At 35.9% G+C, this 13,054-nt stretch overlaps 4 protein-coding genes across 4 annotated transcripts; all 4 read right to left on the bottom strand.

Moving 5' to 3' along the window:
* Positions 1-4,579: 4,579 nt before the first annotated feature.
* CBG27543 lies at positions 4,580-5,236 on the bottom strand (the record flags this gene model as incomplete). The annotated part of the gene is made up of 3 exons (XM_045239188.1): positions 4,580-4,846; positions 4,893-4,958; positions 5,003-5,236. The coding sequence occupies 3 exons, from the start codon at positions 5,234-5,236 to the stop codon at positions 4,580-4,582; spliced, it is 567 nt and encodes a 188-aa protein (XP_045099993.1).
* Positions 5,237-6,332: 1,096 nt separating this feature from the next.
* Positions 6,333-7,240, bottom strand: CBG27542 (the record flags this gene model as incomplete). Its single annotated transcript, XM_045239187.1, has 2 exons — positions 6,333-6,602; positions 7,013-7,240. 2 exons carry the CDS (start codon positions 7,238-7,240, stop codon positions 6,333-6,335), a joined length of 498 nt encoding a protein of 165 aa, XP_045099992.1.
* A 999-nt stretch (positions 7,241-8,239) lies between these two features.
* On the bottom strand, positions 8,240-8,839 carry CBG27541 (the record flags this gene model as incomplete). The annotated part of the gene is made up of 3 exons (XM_045239186.1): positions 8,240-8,455; positions 8,611-8,667; positions 8,714-8,839. The coding sequence occupies 3 exons, from the start codon at positions 8,837-8,839 to the stop codon at positions 8,240-8,242; spliced, it is 399 nt and encodes a 132-aa protein (XP_045099991.1).
* A 1,446-nt stretch (positions 8,840-10,285) lies between these two features.
* Positions 10,286-12,460, bottom strand: CBG17434 (the record flags this gene model as incomplete). Its single annotated transcript, XM_002643983.1, has 4 exons — positions 10,286-10,366; positions 10,424-10,543; positions 10,731-10,799; positions 12,416-12,460. The coding sequence occupies 4 exons, from the start codon at positions 12,458-12,460 to the stop codon at positions 10,286-10,288; spliced, it is 315 nt and encodes a 104-aa protein (XP_002644029.1).
* Between the last annotated feature and the right edge of the window lie 594 nt (positions 12,461-13,054).

Here is a 13,054-nt window from a genome sequence, read left to right as displayed (position 1 = left end):
CGAGTAAACACCAAGATTGAAGAAAATGAAAACAGACACGAAATAATTTAGAGATGAGATGTGAGAGCCAAAGAAGGAGCGAGAAAAGAAATTGCTTCAAGTTATACACAAGGGTTATACGAAAAACATAATGAGACGACGGGTCATGAGATGAAAAGGATGAGAATCTTAGAAAAAGGGGGCACCCCCCAACTAATGGGTTTTCTTTCCGCCCAATATTATTATTTGGTGGTTGCAGCACAACAGCGCCCTATTAAATCACGTTGTCATTGGTGACACCAAAAAGAGGAGTATAGGGAGAATAAAAATGGAATGAAGAGAGAAAGAAGAACGGAAGGGATGCTCTTGTGTATTGTTGAGTTGGCTCGAAAAGCCAGGGTAACTAGAAGAGGAAGAAGGAAGGGGCGGGAGTAAAAACAAGTAGACAGACATCACGAAAGCTACAATTTCTACCATATACCTTTAAGACGAGTCACAAGATCTGAATTTTTCAGAGTTTATCTGATTCTAGGAGTCTTAAAACTACATTTAGCTTTTTGCATACTATAAAGACGATGTGACCAAAAATTTTGTTAGGTGAAATGTGTTATTACATTTTTCGGGATAATTTTTTGACTTAACAATTTAAAGTCATTTTCAACACCTAAATCAGAATGAATATCTGAGCAAAAAAGCGTAATATCGGACTCTTCAAAGTAGGAAAAATCCTAAAAACCAATTGTACTGCATTTACTATGATAGAAGCTCAAACTACCAGTGAATTGAGCTCAATCGTTACTGTCTCAGTAGAATCCAAAATTTTAAGCCTTACAATTTTTGCTCAATTATCTCGATTCTTGTGAAAGATACAAAACATTTATCAACTGATAAAATATTTGTGATATTATGATAAATGTTTTATCAGTTGACAGATTTATGATATTTTTTCAAGGAACCGAGATAATTGAGCTCAAAGTGCACGTGAAAAATAGGCTACTAGAAGAGCGAATACGGTACACTTCCACAGGTTTATTAACTGGTTCTGAAGCAGTTTCGAGTTTCTAAAATTTTTTGCAACTCGAGGTTCGAGCTTCAAATACGAAGAAATCCCGGGATAGGGCGGCGCTTAAAACGGAAACTTTGCCTTCATTGGAATTTTCCAGAAAACTTTGCTTTCTTTCAAAGTTTATTGTTGGTTGTTAACATTAACATAAACCTCTTGTCGGGAAAGGTCCTCAAAAAAAAGTAGGTCAATTTTCTTAGTACCTATTAATTCAAAACTAAACCATGACTCAATTCCAAAAGCTTAGGACTACAAATATTACGAAATTATTGTGACCTGGTCTCATTCATCAAGAGCTGGCCCTTCCTAACCTCAAAAACTACAATTCAGTTCCCAGATCACAGCACACGAGCAAACTCTAGGAATGACTCCAGAAATCACCACTAACTTAGCATTCAATTCTCTAGAAAGCTTTTTGCCGTCGAGAAGTTTATTGGCGGCAATGAAACTCTAAGGAATGGCGCAAAAGTTAGTTAGGAGAGGGATTAGGGTAACTCCACTTAACCAAACTAGAAGATAATACCCAGAAATCTTTTTTCGATTGTTTAAAAAAATCCCAGAAATGAAAGAAAAAAGTAAAATAGTGAAAAAAGTGTGGTTGTAGGACCGAATGAAAAAAAAATGGCACGAACATCTTCATGTGCCTTTAAGATGAGGCTTAACGGGGGTTCGTGTAATTGGAACTGGGGAGAAAAATGGAAAACTGAATGTGTAGTCCTTTTTGTCGAATGAGTCCCCCCTAAGAGAGGGTAATGGATCAGGCCCAATGAAGCGAGTCGGGTAACTCCGCTTGCAGTGTTTTATGGAAGTGAGAGCAATAAAGCAAGGGCCAGGCACTACTTGCGTAATTGGAAGCACACGGAGTTTATTACTTCTCATATATAATATAAAGCAGGGTCATATTGGCGCCCTAAGTGGGAAGCATGATGGCGCGTTCTCAATGGTTCACGTGAATAATCTATGAAAGCAGAATAAAGCCTTGAAGATGAAGCCGAAGGCGTCGGCAGTAGACAAGAGTCAAAAACGTATGGGTGTGTATGTGTGACCAATTGGCCTCACTCAATTGGTAGACCACGAAAAAGTGTGAATACGCAGAGCTGATTAGCCAAATATACATTCTAAGAGAGAGTTTGAGTGGCGCGGAGGTCACAAAGAGAACCTAATAATACTACTATTGAAACAAGAAGCTGGAAATGAATTTTACCCTAAAAAGTTTGTGAACAGATTATGTATTAGAGCTATCCTAACATTAGAACTACACTATTTTCATGAAATCCTTACGTTTCTGATTCCCACGAGTAATGTATTCCACGTAGCTCCATGAGTCAATTTATGATCACAAAATATACATCGAGATCAAACGGCTAGGCCTAAATAAACTTGGGTTTTAGTCTTGCTGGGATTCAAAAATTACCGAAATAATACAGCCACAAACTTAAAGATACTGACTGTGAGCCTATAATAGGAGAACCCTTAACTGTTAGCTTCGAGTGACTTTATCTCGGTTTCTGTAAAAGATATCAAAAAATAGTCAACAAACAAAATATTGGTGATATTGTAATTCACATTTTGTCAATTGACTTCTTTATGATATTTCTCACAGAAATCGAGGTATTTGAACTCAACGCCTAACGTCTAACTTTACACTTTCGAGAAAGTCCCCTAACTTCAAATTTAAGCCTCTATATCTCAGCGCCTTTTAAAAATATCGAAATTTTGCCAACTTATAAATTATTCACCATAACATCACCAACATTTTGTCAGTCAACCACTTTGGTATCTTTCACAGGAAATGAGATATATGGGCTCAAAGTGAACGGCCTGAAAGGCCTCATACTGAAATATCGCATTTTCTCGTCACCCAGACACAAGTACTTTGAGCTCTTTTTAGCTCGATTTCTGTAAGAGATTTTAAAATTTTGAAAGGTACAAAAATTGTCATCAGATTTTGGCAAACATTTTATCAGTCTGCAGACTGTCCATATGTTTTATAGAGGTAGAGTTAATTGAACTCGAAAAACGGTGTTCTATGAAGTATCAGGCTACTCGTTACAAAATTTTTTTTTGACATTTTTTCTATTTTTCTTTATTTTTAAATGGATACTAGGTATTTTTTTATTTTCTTCGTAATTGCGCCGAAAATTCATACCCATCATTTTTTTTATTAAACAAAGTTCCAAATTTACGCACCGTGCCGAAAACAAATTTTTTCATTTTAATGCGTCTACCGTTTGGCCTTGGACCAAATTTTTAAACATCTCTCCCGATTATTCGAGAAATAGCCTTGTCCTTTTTTCGAGAAAAACAAAACCACCGGCGGAGGAATCTTCTCGAATGCGACCTTGTCACTTGCAGAGACCGGTAATGAAACGGTTAGGGGTAGTTAATCTTGATATGAATGAAGAATCGGCGAAATGAGAACAATGTCCCCCCGGATCATCCCCCCATCAGGCCACTTCAGGCCCCATCAGGCCCCATCAGGCCCCGATCCCCATATCAGGCCACTTTTTTCGGCAATACAATGCAACAAAAATCAACTAGTGAAATTTGAAAAAGAGTAAAAAAACAAAACACACAAGAATAAAGACTTGAAATGTCATCTGGGTGAAAAGAAGCATTTTATATGTATACGTCCTTACTAATTAGTTTGGGTGACAATGTTTTCATACAAACAAGAGGAAAGATGATTCTCTATGCAATTCGACCATAAAAAGTGTTGTGACGTAGTTTCCGGATTTTTCTTTTTTTCGGGATTGTTGGGAGTTTCCGGTATTCGGATTGTTCGGACCAAAACTCAAAGATCACTTTCAGTGATCCCGTATCACCTCCAATAAAGTACCGTATCACCTCCAATAAAGTTGATGTCGTTTTTCATGTTGTTATTTTGTTTCATGGCTTGAATGGTATTCATGGTCTGGAGATGGATATATATTTTTGACATTGGAAAATTGATAAAAAAGGTCAAGATCGGGTACTGAAAATGGGAAACTGAGTAGCCATGAAATGTACCGTAAAGCCTTAATTTTCAACTTCAAGCTTAATTCTCTCGATTCCTGTCAAAGATGTCAAAAATGTGTACACTGATAAATTGTTTATCAGAGTTTCAAAAATTTTTCGTCAGTTGACACATTTCCGATACCTTGCACGAGAAATGACAAAATTGAGCTCAAACTTTACAGAGTGTGGGTCCATCTATTACATGTTTTACGGTGTTTGAGCTCTAAAATTAAGCTTTACTTTGAGTTACTGTGAGAGCATTACTGTGAGAGCAAATGTATTGGGAACCCACAAATCTGGACAACTTTCAGAGTTCTGAAATTTTCGAAGTTTTCTGGATGTTTCGTTTTTCAAATTTTTTGACAGTTGCGAAACAGTGCATTTCATACAATTCTCCCTTGTCTCCTTAAATCTTCAAAGTACAAGTGTATTCAAGAAAAAGTTTATTCACGAAAGATTAAACTTTTCAATCCGGGGAAAAATTCAAAGATCATCAAAAATGGATCCGCTTCAAACAAAAAATTAAGAGATAAACAGAATTTAAGCCTCAGAATTTTGATTTTTACGACTCTTTCGAACAAATTGGGCCTGCCAATTCTTGTTTCTAATATTCTCCCGAAGCTCTTCGACAAACCAGCGGCACTCGTAGAATGCATTTATAGCTTCAGCGAGAGGCGCAATCGGCAGAGCTTCTTCTTCTGCTGATCTTACATACTTCGTATATTGATATCCTTCAATGGCTGCATCAATAATCGCGATGATATGATCTTCAGTTTCTTGGTTGCATTCCAGACCAGCGGTGAGCATCTGAAAGTTATATTTTAAAACATTTTTGTTGATAAAATTCGCTTACTTCACCATGAAAGCTAAAGTGTTCGTTAGTAAATATTTCATTCATCTTAGACCATTTCCAGACGAGCTGCAAAATAATATATACATATAGTTTTTACAGAATTCACAAACTGATTTGAAGCATAGCTCAGAAAACTGTTCCTCGTTTAGACCGGCAAGAAGATGTTGTGTGTCTGGAGTTGGGGAATCCGTTTCAGTTTGTTTCCTTTCTTCTTCTTCTTCTTCGGCCTCCCGCTGCAAACGCAACTCTTCTGCCAGAAGAATACCATACAAATGTCCAGTCATACGTGGTTGTTGTTTCTTGATACAGAACATTCCACGAAACAATTTCATGAGCTTTGGCATTGCAGTTTTGATTTACCTGAAAGTTTATTAATCGTAATAATGAATTATAAATTCAATTTGATTCAATTCAAACTTGATAATAATTTAATCTTCAATTGATGAATAGCAAAACCGAAAGAGAAAATGATATATTTCACGATAGATAACCGCATATTTATACCGAACTTTTTTCCTTAAAAGTGCAAGTAAGAGGAGGGGCGCCGCTCCGCCGATGGCATTGAGATTAGAGGAGAAAACCGATTTGTAGTTAGGATCAAATGAGAGATAGTAGGTAGAGAAGGATAGTGGCAGAGAAGGGTTAGAGATCAGTATATCTGTCTTTTGAACTTTTCAATCTAAGCTTTGGATATTAAGAATGTTTTGTGACTTACCGCGAACTCTCTCATAGAATGAAAACTCTAGCTTTGAGCCGATTTATCTATGTTCCTGTGAAAGATATCAAAAATTTGTCAACTGACAAAACATTGTTCATTCTATGATGAACGTTTTGTCTGTTTGCCGCATATTGGAATTTTTTTTGACGTTCGTATGGGGGTTCTTTAATGGGGTGATTACAGTAAGCTTCTTTGGAATAAACGTGAAACTTGTGAAAAATATGAAGACTGCGTATTCGACATTGTTTTGTATAAACGGTTGATTGGAACCATTTTTTTAACTCATTAGCTAGAACGATTGTTTTGGCTCTAATTCAACGCTATACGTTCAATTTGAGGTTGATTATCTACGCTTCTATGAAAAATATAACAAATTTGTCAACTGATAAAACATTGTTGATATTATGATGAATAATTTAGTAGTTGAGGAACAGAGATAATTGACAGCTGGCTAGCCAGAGCAAATACGGTAGTTTACGAAAAACGCAAAAACTCGAAAACTCTTGATTGGATTTATACCTACCGACTTTTGCTAAACACCCCTTTCCCAATTTTTTGTTTTCATGATTTTTCAAAAAAAAAAATTCAAAAGCTACTAATTTATTAGGAATAAGAAGAACGAAAATAAGATTACAACACAAAAAATCATCATTTCAAATAGTTTCCGCTTCAAACAAACGCTTCTAATATGAACAGAATCTGACACATAGAGCATGTAATGGTTAATAACAAATTATATGTTCAGTATTGGTTGCCACAAAATAGCTGCCCCATCGATTGGCTTTCATGTTGGCACGAAGTTGGTCAATGAACCAGTGACATTCGTAGAGGGCATTGAGTTCTTCAATGATAGGTGCCAGTTGCCGAGGATGTATATAAATTTCAGCGGATTTCACACCTTCCATATATTCAAATCCTTCCTCATATGCACCAAGGATTGAGTTGATATATTTTCCAGTTCTCTTATTGTATTTCAGACCGGCAGCCTGCATCTGGAATATGATGATGCTTCGGTATATGACCACTGCAATAGTACTTCTACCTCAATTAAGAAATTTAAGTTCTGCTCTTCAAACAGCTCTTTTTGTTTGGCCCATGTCCAAGAAAGCTGAAAAAAACATTGCTGTACGTTTTTTAAACCATCTATGAACCGTTTCAAAATCATATTTTTCGTGTAAGCTCGAGAGAAGATGTTCATGATCTGGTTTTAGAAGATCGGGACCCTGTTCGCATTCAAGATCTTGTTGGTACACGTTATTATTATTTTCTTCTTCTTGTTTTTCGTCTTCTTCTTTCTCCGTCTTCTGCTTCAACTCTTCCAGCACTACCAACGTATATAAATTCCATGAGCATAGTTTGGACCATTTTGAGATGGGCTGAATGATAATTTAGGTACACTTACAGCATTTTTGATCATTGGCATACAAACCAATTCAAGGCACTGATCAGAACCTTCGTTTTCATTGGAAACAAGAACTCCACTATCTGGCTCTGGAGGATCCGGGCCTCTTCTATTTTCTCGCTCTTGATCATGATCTTGTTGGAACATCTGATTATTGTTTTCTTCTTGTTGTTCAGCTTGCCTTGCCGGAATTCCATACAGCTCTTGATGCTCTTCCAATGCGCACATCTCTTCAAAATAATCTTCATCTATACCTAACATATCTAGATAGCGTTGCAGGCGCGATCGTCTTTTTCTAATACACAAAATATACTGAAAAAACGCCCAAAGTTTCATTATGCAGACTCGGTTTACCTGAAAATTAGATAATTTGAGAATATAACAGAGCATAAAATAAAGAGAAAACGATAAATTTCAAGATATCCACTCGCTTATTTATACCAAACATTTTCCATAAAAGTGCAAGTAAGGGGTGGAGCGCCGCTCCTTCGATGGCATTGACATTGGAGAGATACGATTTGTAGTATTTTTTGGAAAACATGAGAGATACTAGACGAGGATAGTGGCAGAGAAAGATCAAAAATTAGAAATTCGATATGATATGGGTTTGAATTGTTGATGATATTTGAAAAACCGGCTCCAGGATATTGGCTCCGGCTCCAGGCTCCCATTGGCTCTATTGGCTCCGGCTCCAGGCTCCCATTGGCTCTATTGGCTCCGGCTCCAGGCTCCCATTGGCTCTATTGGCTCCGGCTCCAGGATAGGCCAGACATTTGCCAACCGTAGAACACAAAATAAATTTCAGACTACAAAATAATTATCAAAAAATGTTTTTTTTCGGGTAGAACTCATTCTGAAGTTCAAAACGTTTTAACCATCAGTGTTTTCAAATTCGAAAAATGTTTTTTTTATCAATTTTTGATGTTCAATCTGTCCTATTGGAAAACAACTAATTTGAAAACACTAACTACAGTTTTGTAATATTAAATCTATCCATTCGGCTGTATGTAACGCCGAAAAAATTTCAAGATGGAAAAACAGCATGTTTATCTTTAGAATAATCCGTTTATTCAGGTAAAACTTCACAATTTGAATCCATATTTATTGAAAAGTTGGAGCCAAATCACCAAAGCTATCCGCTTCAAAAAAAAAGAGAAAGAGATAAAAAAGGTCATTTGTACTAGAAACATTTCTTTACTCCTATCATCAACAGTTGCGATGACGTTTTCACTGATTGTGTCTGATTTTCATCCGAATGTTTGCCAGAGATTCGTGATACGCATTGGTGGCATCCAGACAATCCACCAGGCGATGAAGGGACTCGATATCGTTTTGAATGAAAATGTGGCCAGAATTTTTTTCGCCGCACACTTCAGTAAGAGTGAACAGTTGGTTGATCACCTCTTCAGTGAAACCGAGTGGTGCTTCTTTCATCTGATTCATCTGAAAATGTATTATTCCGAATAATGATTTTCCGCTGAATCTGTGAAATTCAACAACCAGGCATTCATTTTCAAATATATTATATTCTAACTGTGTATATTCCGGGTAACTAACAGGTATAATTAATATTAACTTTGAAATTTGAAATTACTCACATTAATTTTTATTCCGTTCATCAGTCCTTGGTTGTTCTTTGGTGCTAGAGAACTCATCTGTAAATCAGTTATATAACATTTTTATTTGAAAAATTAATCAAACCTCATTGCCGTTGACTTCTGGTGCATCTTCATTAGTCTCCTCGACCTCCTTCTCTGATTCTTCCATTTCCAACCGCTCACCCTTGATACAAAAAATACCAAGCACAAAATTTACGAGTTTGGACATTTTTATCCTGGATACCCTGGAAACTATTATGTTAAATTTTAATTTATTAAAAAAACAACGAAGAACGACTATCGCTACTATTGGCAGTTCTGAAACCTCACATCTTCAATCATCTTGGTTGACAAATGAGATATGAAAAACGATCAACTAACAAACTGTTTACTATTTCATAACAAATGTTGCCTGATATCGTCATTAAAAGAAAAAAATCTGGGTCGAAGGTTTGATAAAAGATAATCGGCAGTTAGAAAAGGCAATAAGAAAAGAACTTCATGGTGGCATCAAAATATCTTCTATTTCTCAAATGAATGAAAATCATATACTTGCACTTTTAACTTAATTATCTTGATTTCTTTCCTAGATATCGGAATTTTTCAAACTGATGAAATGTTGGTTGTAGTATGAGAAACATTAAAAATTTTCGATTTTACTGAAAAATTTAAAGTATACAGTACTTGTCAATAAGATATACAAAAATACATTTTTCCGTTGATTTTCGTATTGTAAATTGGGGATCATGAAAAATAGACAGCAAAAAGAATTAAAACTACTCGAAGCTTGGAAATTCTATGAAAACAATTGTTGTCACCTCGAAATGTGTAAATCAGGAGGTAGTACCTGGCACCGTCACCATTGCCATTTTGGGATTTAAAAACTAGGAAATAAAATTTTGAAAGGGAGTAATAATTAGTAATAAACAGTCATACTTTTTTGTTTTCCACTAGAATATCCCGGTCTCTAGTGGGGATGACGACAGGAAAAGACTTCAAGAACCCTGCGATACACTTTGTGGGTAGCGATTTTTCCTTGAGAGGAGAATTTTCAGATAGTTTAGATCAGATTTCAGATCAGCATGAGATGAAATTCTCTAACATTTATCAAAATCGTATAGACGTTTGCACTTTTAAAATATCCAAAGCATCAAAAAGACATAAATCAGAAAAATACAAAATGAAGAGATTTCCGGAGAATCAAATAAAAGCTACTTTAGAAACTCTCGAAAATACTGCAACTAAAGTTGGCCATTTGAAGTTTGAGGGCTCTAGATTTGTAAAAATGACTCTTCAATTTTTAGTCATACGAATGCAACGTCAGTTTTTTTCGACGGCTCCATAAATTTCGGATTTACGAGCGTCTGTCAATCAAAAGAGAAAATGAATACTATGTTGGCTTTTTTAGCATCTCTCATTAGTTTTTCCCCATTTATGACATAATTCAAGTACTCTAAAATTAATTTCAGAGCAACGATTTCTTTTGAGAAGAAAAAGCTGTTTATGAACATTCGAAAAAAAGCGTTATTACATTTACAAGTAAACTATATAAAGATGCATTAAATGCTAAGAGAAACGGCCCCGTTGCCTGATAACCCATAATCATCAGAAATAAAAAATGCGTTAAAAAAATACATGAACGAAAGTTATGATTAATCTTGCGGAAATCAGCAATTCAATCAGCTCCGTCGTTTCCCGTGGAGCAGAGAAGACTGTCGATTTCATGAGAAACTTGATTGAGAGCGGAGGCGTATTTCTGAAGAATGAAAACATAGAACATTGAAACAATTTTTACAATTCCGAGTCTACCCACCTCCGCGTTGCTGTTCTGCGGCAGATGAACGCACATTTTCATGATGTTGCGACCTTTGTAAGCCAACGAGAGTACTTTGCGGATCAGCAATCCATCAGTTTTCGAGTCAGAGGTCGAAATCTGGAAATTTTGAATTTTCCATAGTCTGAAGAAATTCAAGGAAGCTTTCTTATTTTTATGAACGAAACACAATATTAGAAAAAAATTGATTTTGAAGGATTTTAATATTTGGTTGAAAATATTAAAATTTCGAGTTTTCGTAGTTTTTCATTGTTATCTGAAATTTGAAAAAAAAAACTTCTCATACCTCCAGAGAAGCGAAATGAACAGAATCCATAAAAATTGCCTCAGCCACTTTCATTTCTCCGAGACCGGTCTGAAAAGAAAAAGTTGACGTTTTTAGTTTTTTTTAGTTGTTTTTTTTCAGAAAAATGAGCTGCTTCTAATTCTTTTAATAAACATTTACCATAAGTTGTTGAAAAATAATCATTTCAATTTTTTAAAGCAGAATTGTAAATTGGTTATAATATAGTTGATACAAAATTACACAAACTTTGCAGATCAGCGAACACTGCTATGAGATTGATTTTTTTTAAAATTTGGAATATCATCGTCACCAGTGTGTCTTTTCGAAAAACATTTCCCGAGAAATGCCTTTTTCGAGAAATTTTCAAGGAAATTTCTGCAAAAATTTCTCGAAAAAATGATTCGAAAAAAAATTTCGAAAAAAATTCCGGGAGAAAAATTTTTTGAGGGATGTGCTAAACAATGCGCGGAATAGGAATTTTGGAGTGTCGTAAGCGACTTTTTTCAGTTTTTTTTGCCGTTGCTGACATTGTTTTCTCGTTTATTTTGTCATTTTAAAGTGGTGNCCTAACTTTTGCAAATTTGGTTTTCTAGGCCACCACTTCAAAATGGCCTAGAAAACATACCAGGGCCATGTTAGGGCATTTTTAGGCCATTTTGAGGTGGTGTTCTAGAAATCCAAATTTGAAAAAGTTAGGCCACCACTTCAAAATGGCCTAGAAACCACCAGGGTCATGTTAGGGCACTTTTAGGCCATTTTCACGTAATGGCCTAGAAAACCAAAATTTCAACAGTTAGACCACCACTGCAAAATGAATTCGCGTAGAAAATTTTTTCGAAAAATTTCTCGAAAAATTTCTCGAAGTCGTGTCGACAGAACACACTGATCGTCACGATGACAGAGCGTTTCTTGAAACATTTCAAAAAACAAATATTTTTGAATTTTGAATCTTTAAAGGTGGGGGGACATGAAAAAAATAATGTTCTCGAAATTCCGTTCAAAGATGCCCCTCGAGGAGTTGAACTTGTGTGGGCGATGATTGAGTGTGCGGCGCCGCTACCGACTGAGCCACGCGGGCAAAGAGAAAGCGCACGCCCGATTGTATACATAAAGGCGAGGACGACAGCTTACGCAGAGTGACATTAAGCGTTGTACACCGTGACGGTAGAATGCATACTCTAGCTACAAAAAAACTACGAAAAATCTCCTGTCCCCCCACCTGTAAACACTTCGAGTTCATATACCGTATTTCTGCCAATAGAAGCGTACTCAAACCGTCAACTTCCAGCTCATTTATCTCAATCAATATGAAGGATATCACAAGGTTCTTTAACTAAAAAAATATTGGCTATATTTTAATTAATAATTCATCAGTTGACCACTTTCTGATATCTCTCACAGAAACCAAGATAATCTAGATCAAGGTTTACCGCTCGAATGGGCTTCTACTAAATTTTCAAAAACTGGAACTTTCGGAAATTAGGAGAACTCTGAGTGTTCGAAATTAGCATTCATCCGTACGATACTCACTTCTTTCGTGATTCCTTTCACGACAAAATCATAACAAAATAAATTTTCTAAAGTTCCGGAAATTAGAAAAATGAAAGTTTTTTTCGGAAGCTCCTCTCATGTCTCACTTGCGTCAGAAAAGTGCAAGACTAGATAATAAAGTTCGTGTCACTCACCATCATGTCAAAAGTTTCGTCGATAAACTTTTGGAGAACGTTCATTGTGCGGCTGAAAATGAAATTTCGTAAAAAAAATCTCGACAAAAATAAAACTGAACAGGAAAAAAGAGATATGGGGCTGAAAGAAAACTGAGATGCCCCATCTAACAAATATCAAGAGACGGACAATGAAATTCCGGAAACATTCTGTCTCCAAAAAAATTCAGAAAACTGTCGCTCTCCAATAATTGACAAAGATCAGAAAGAAGAAAAACGGGAAACTAGAGAATGAGATGAATAGAGAGACAGTGAAAAAAGTGTGTGCATTCAATTAAAAACTGAGAGGAGCACCTCTCTTTTCGGTTCGGTTTTCGCCGCGTGTCTATGAATCTTTTGAAAAGAAATAAAATTTCAAGGAAAAGCAGAAAAGTGTCTCAGAACCGGCTGTGAATTTAATTGTTGTTGATGTTGTTGATTTTTTTCAACCCGAGATTCAGAAATTTTGGAATAGAGATATGTAAACAACATTCTTTATCGATCCCAAAAAGTGGGTCTAGAAACTGCCACGTCACCAAAAAAAGGCCCTCATAAAATAAAATTCGACAAAGCAAAAAGAAGAAAAAGTGAAAATGGCTTTGTTGCCCATTAATCGTGATG

Source organism: Caenorhabditis briggsae (genome assembly GCF_000004555.2).
Source record: "Caenorhabditis briggsae complete genome, chrX, whole genome shotgun sequence".
NCBI classification, from domain to species: domain Eukaryota; kingdom Metazoa; phylum Nematoda; class Chromadorea; order Rhabditida; family Rhabditidae; genus Caenorhabditis; species Caenorhabditis briggsae.
The sequence above is the reverse complement of the archived record's forward strand: the minus strand, read 5'-3'. Positions and strand labels throughout refer to the sequence as shown.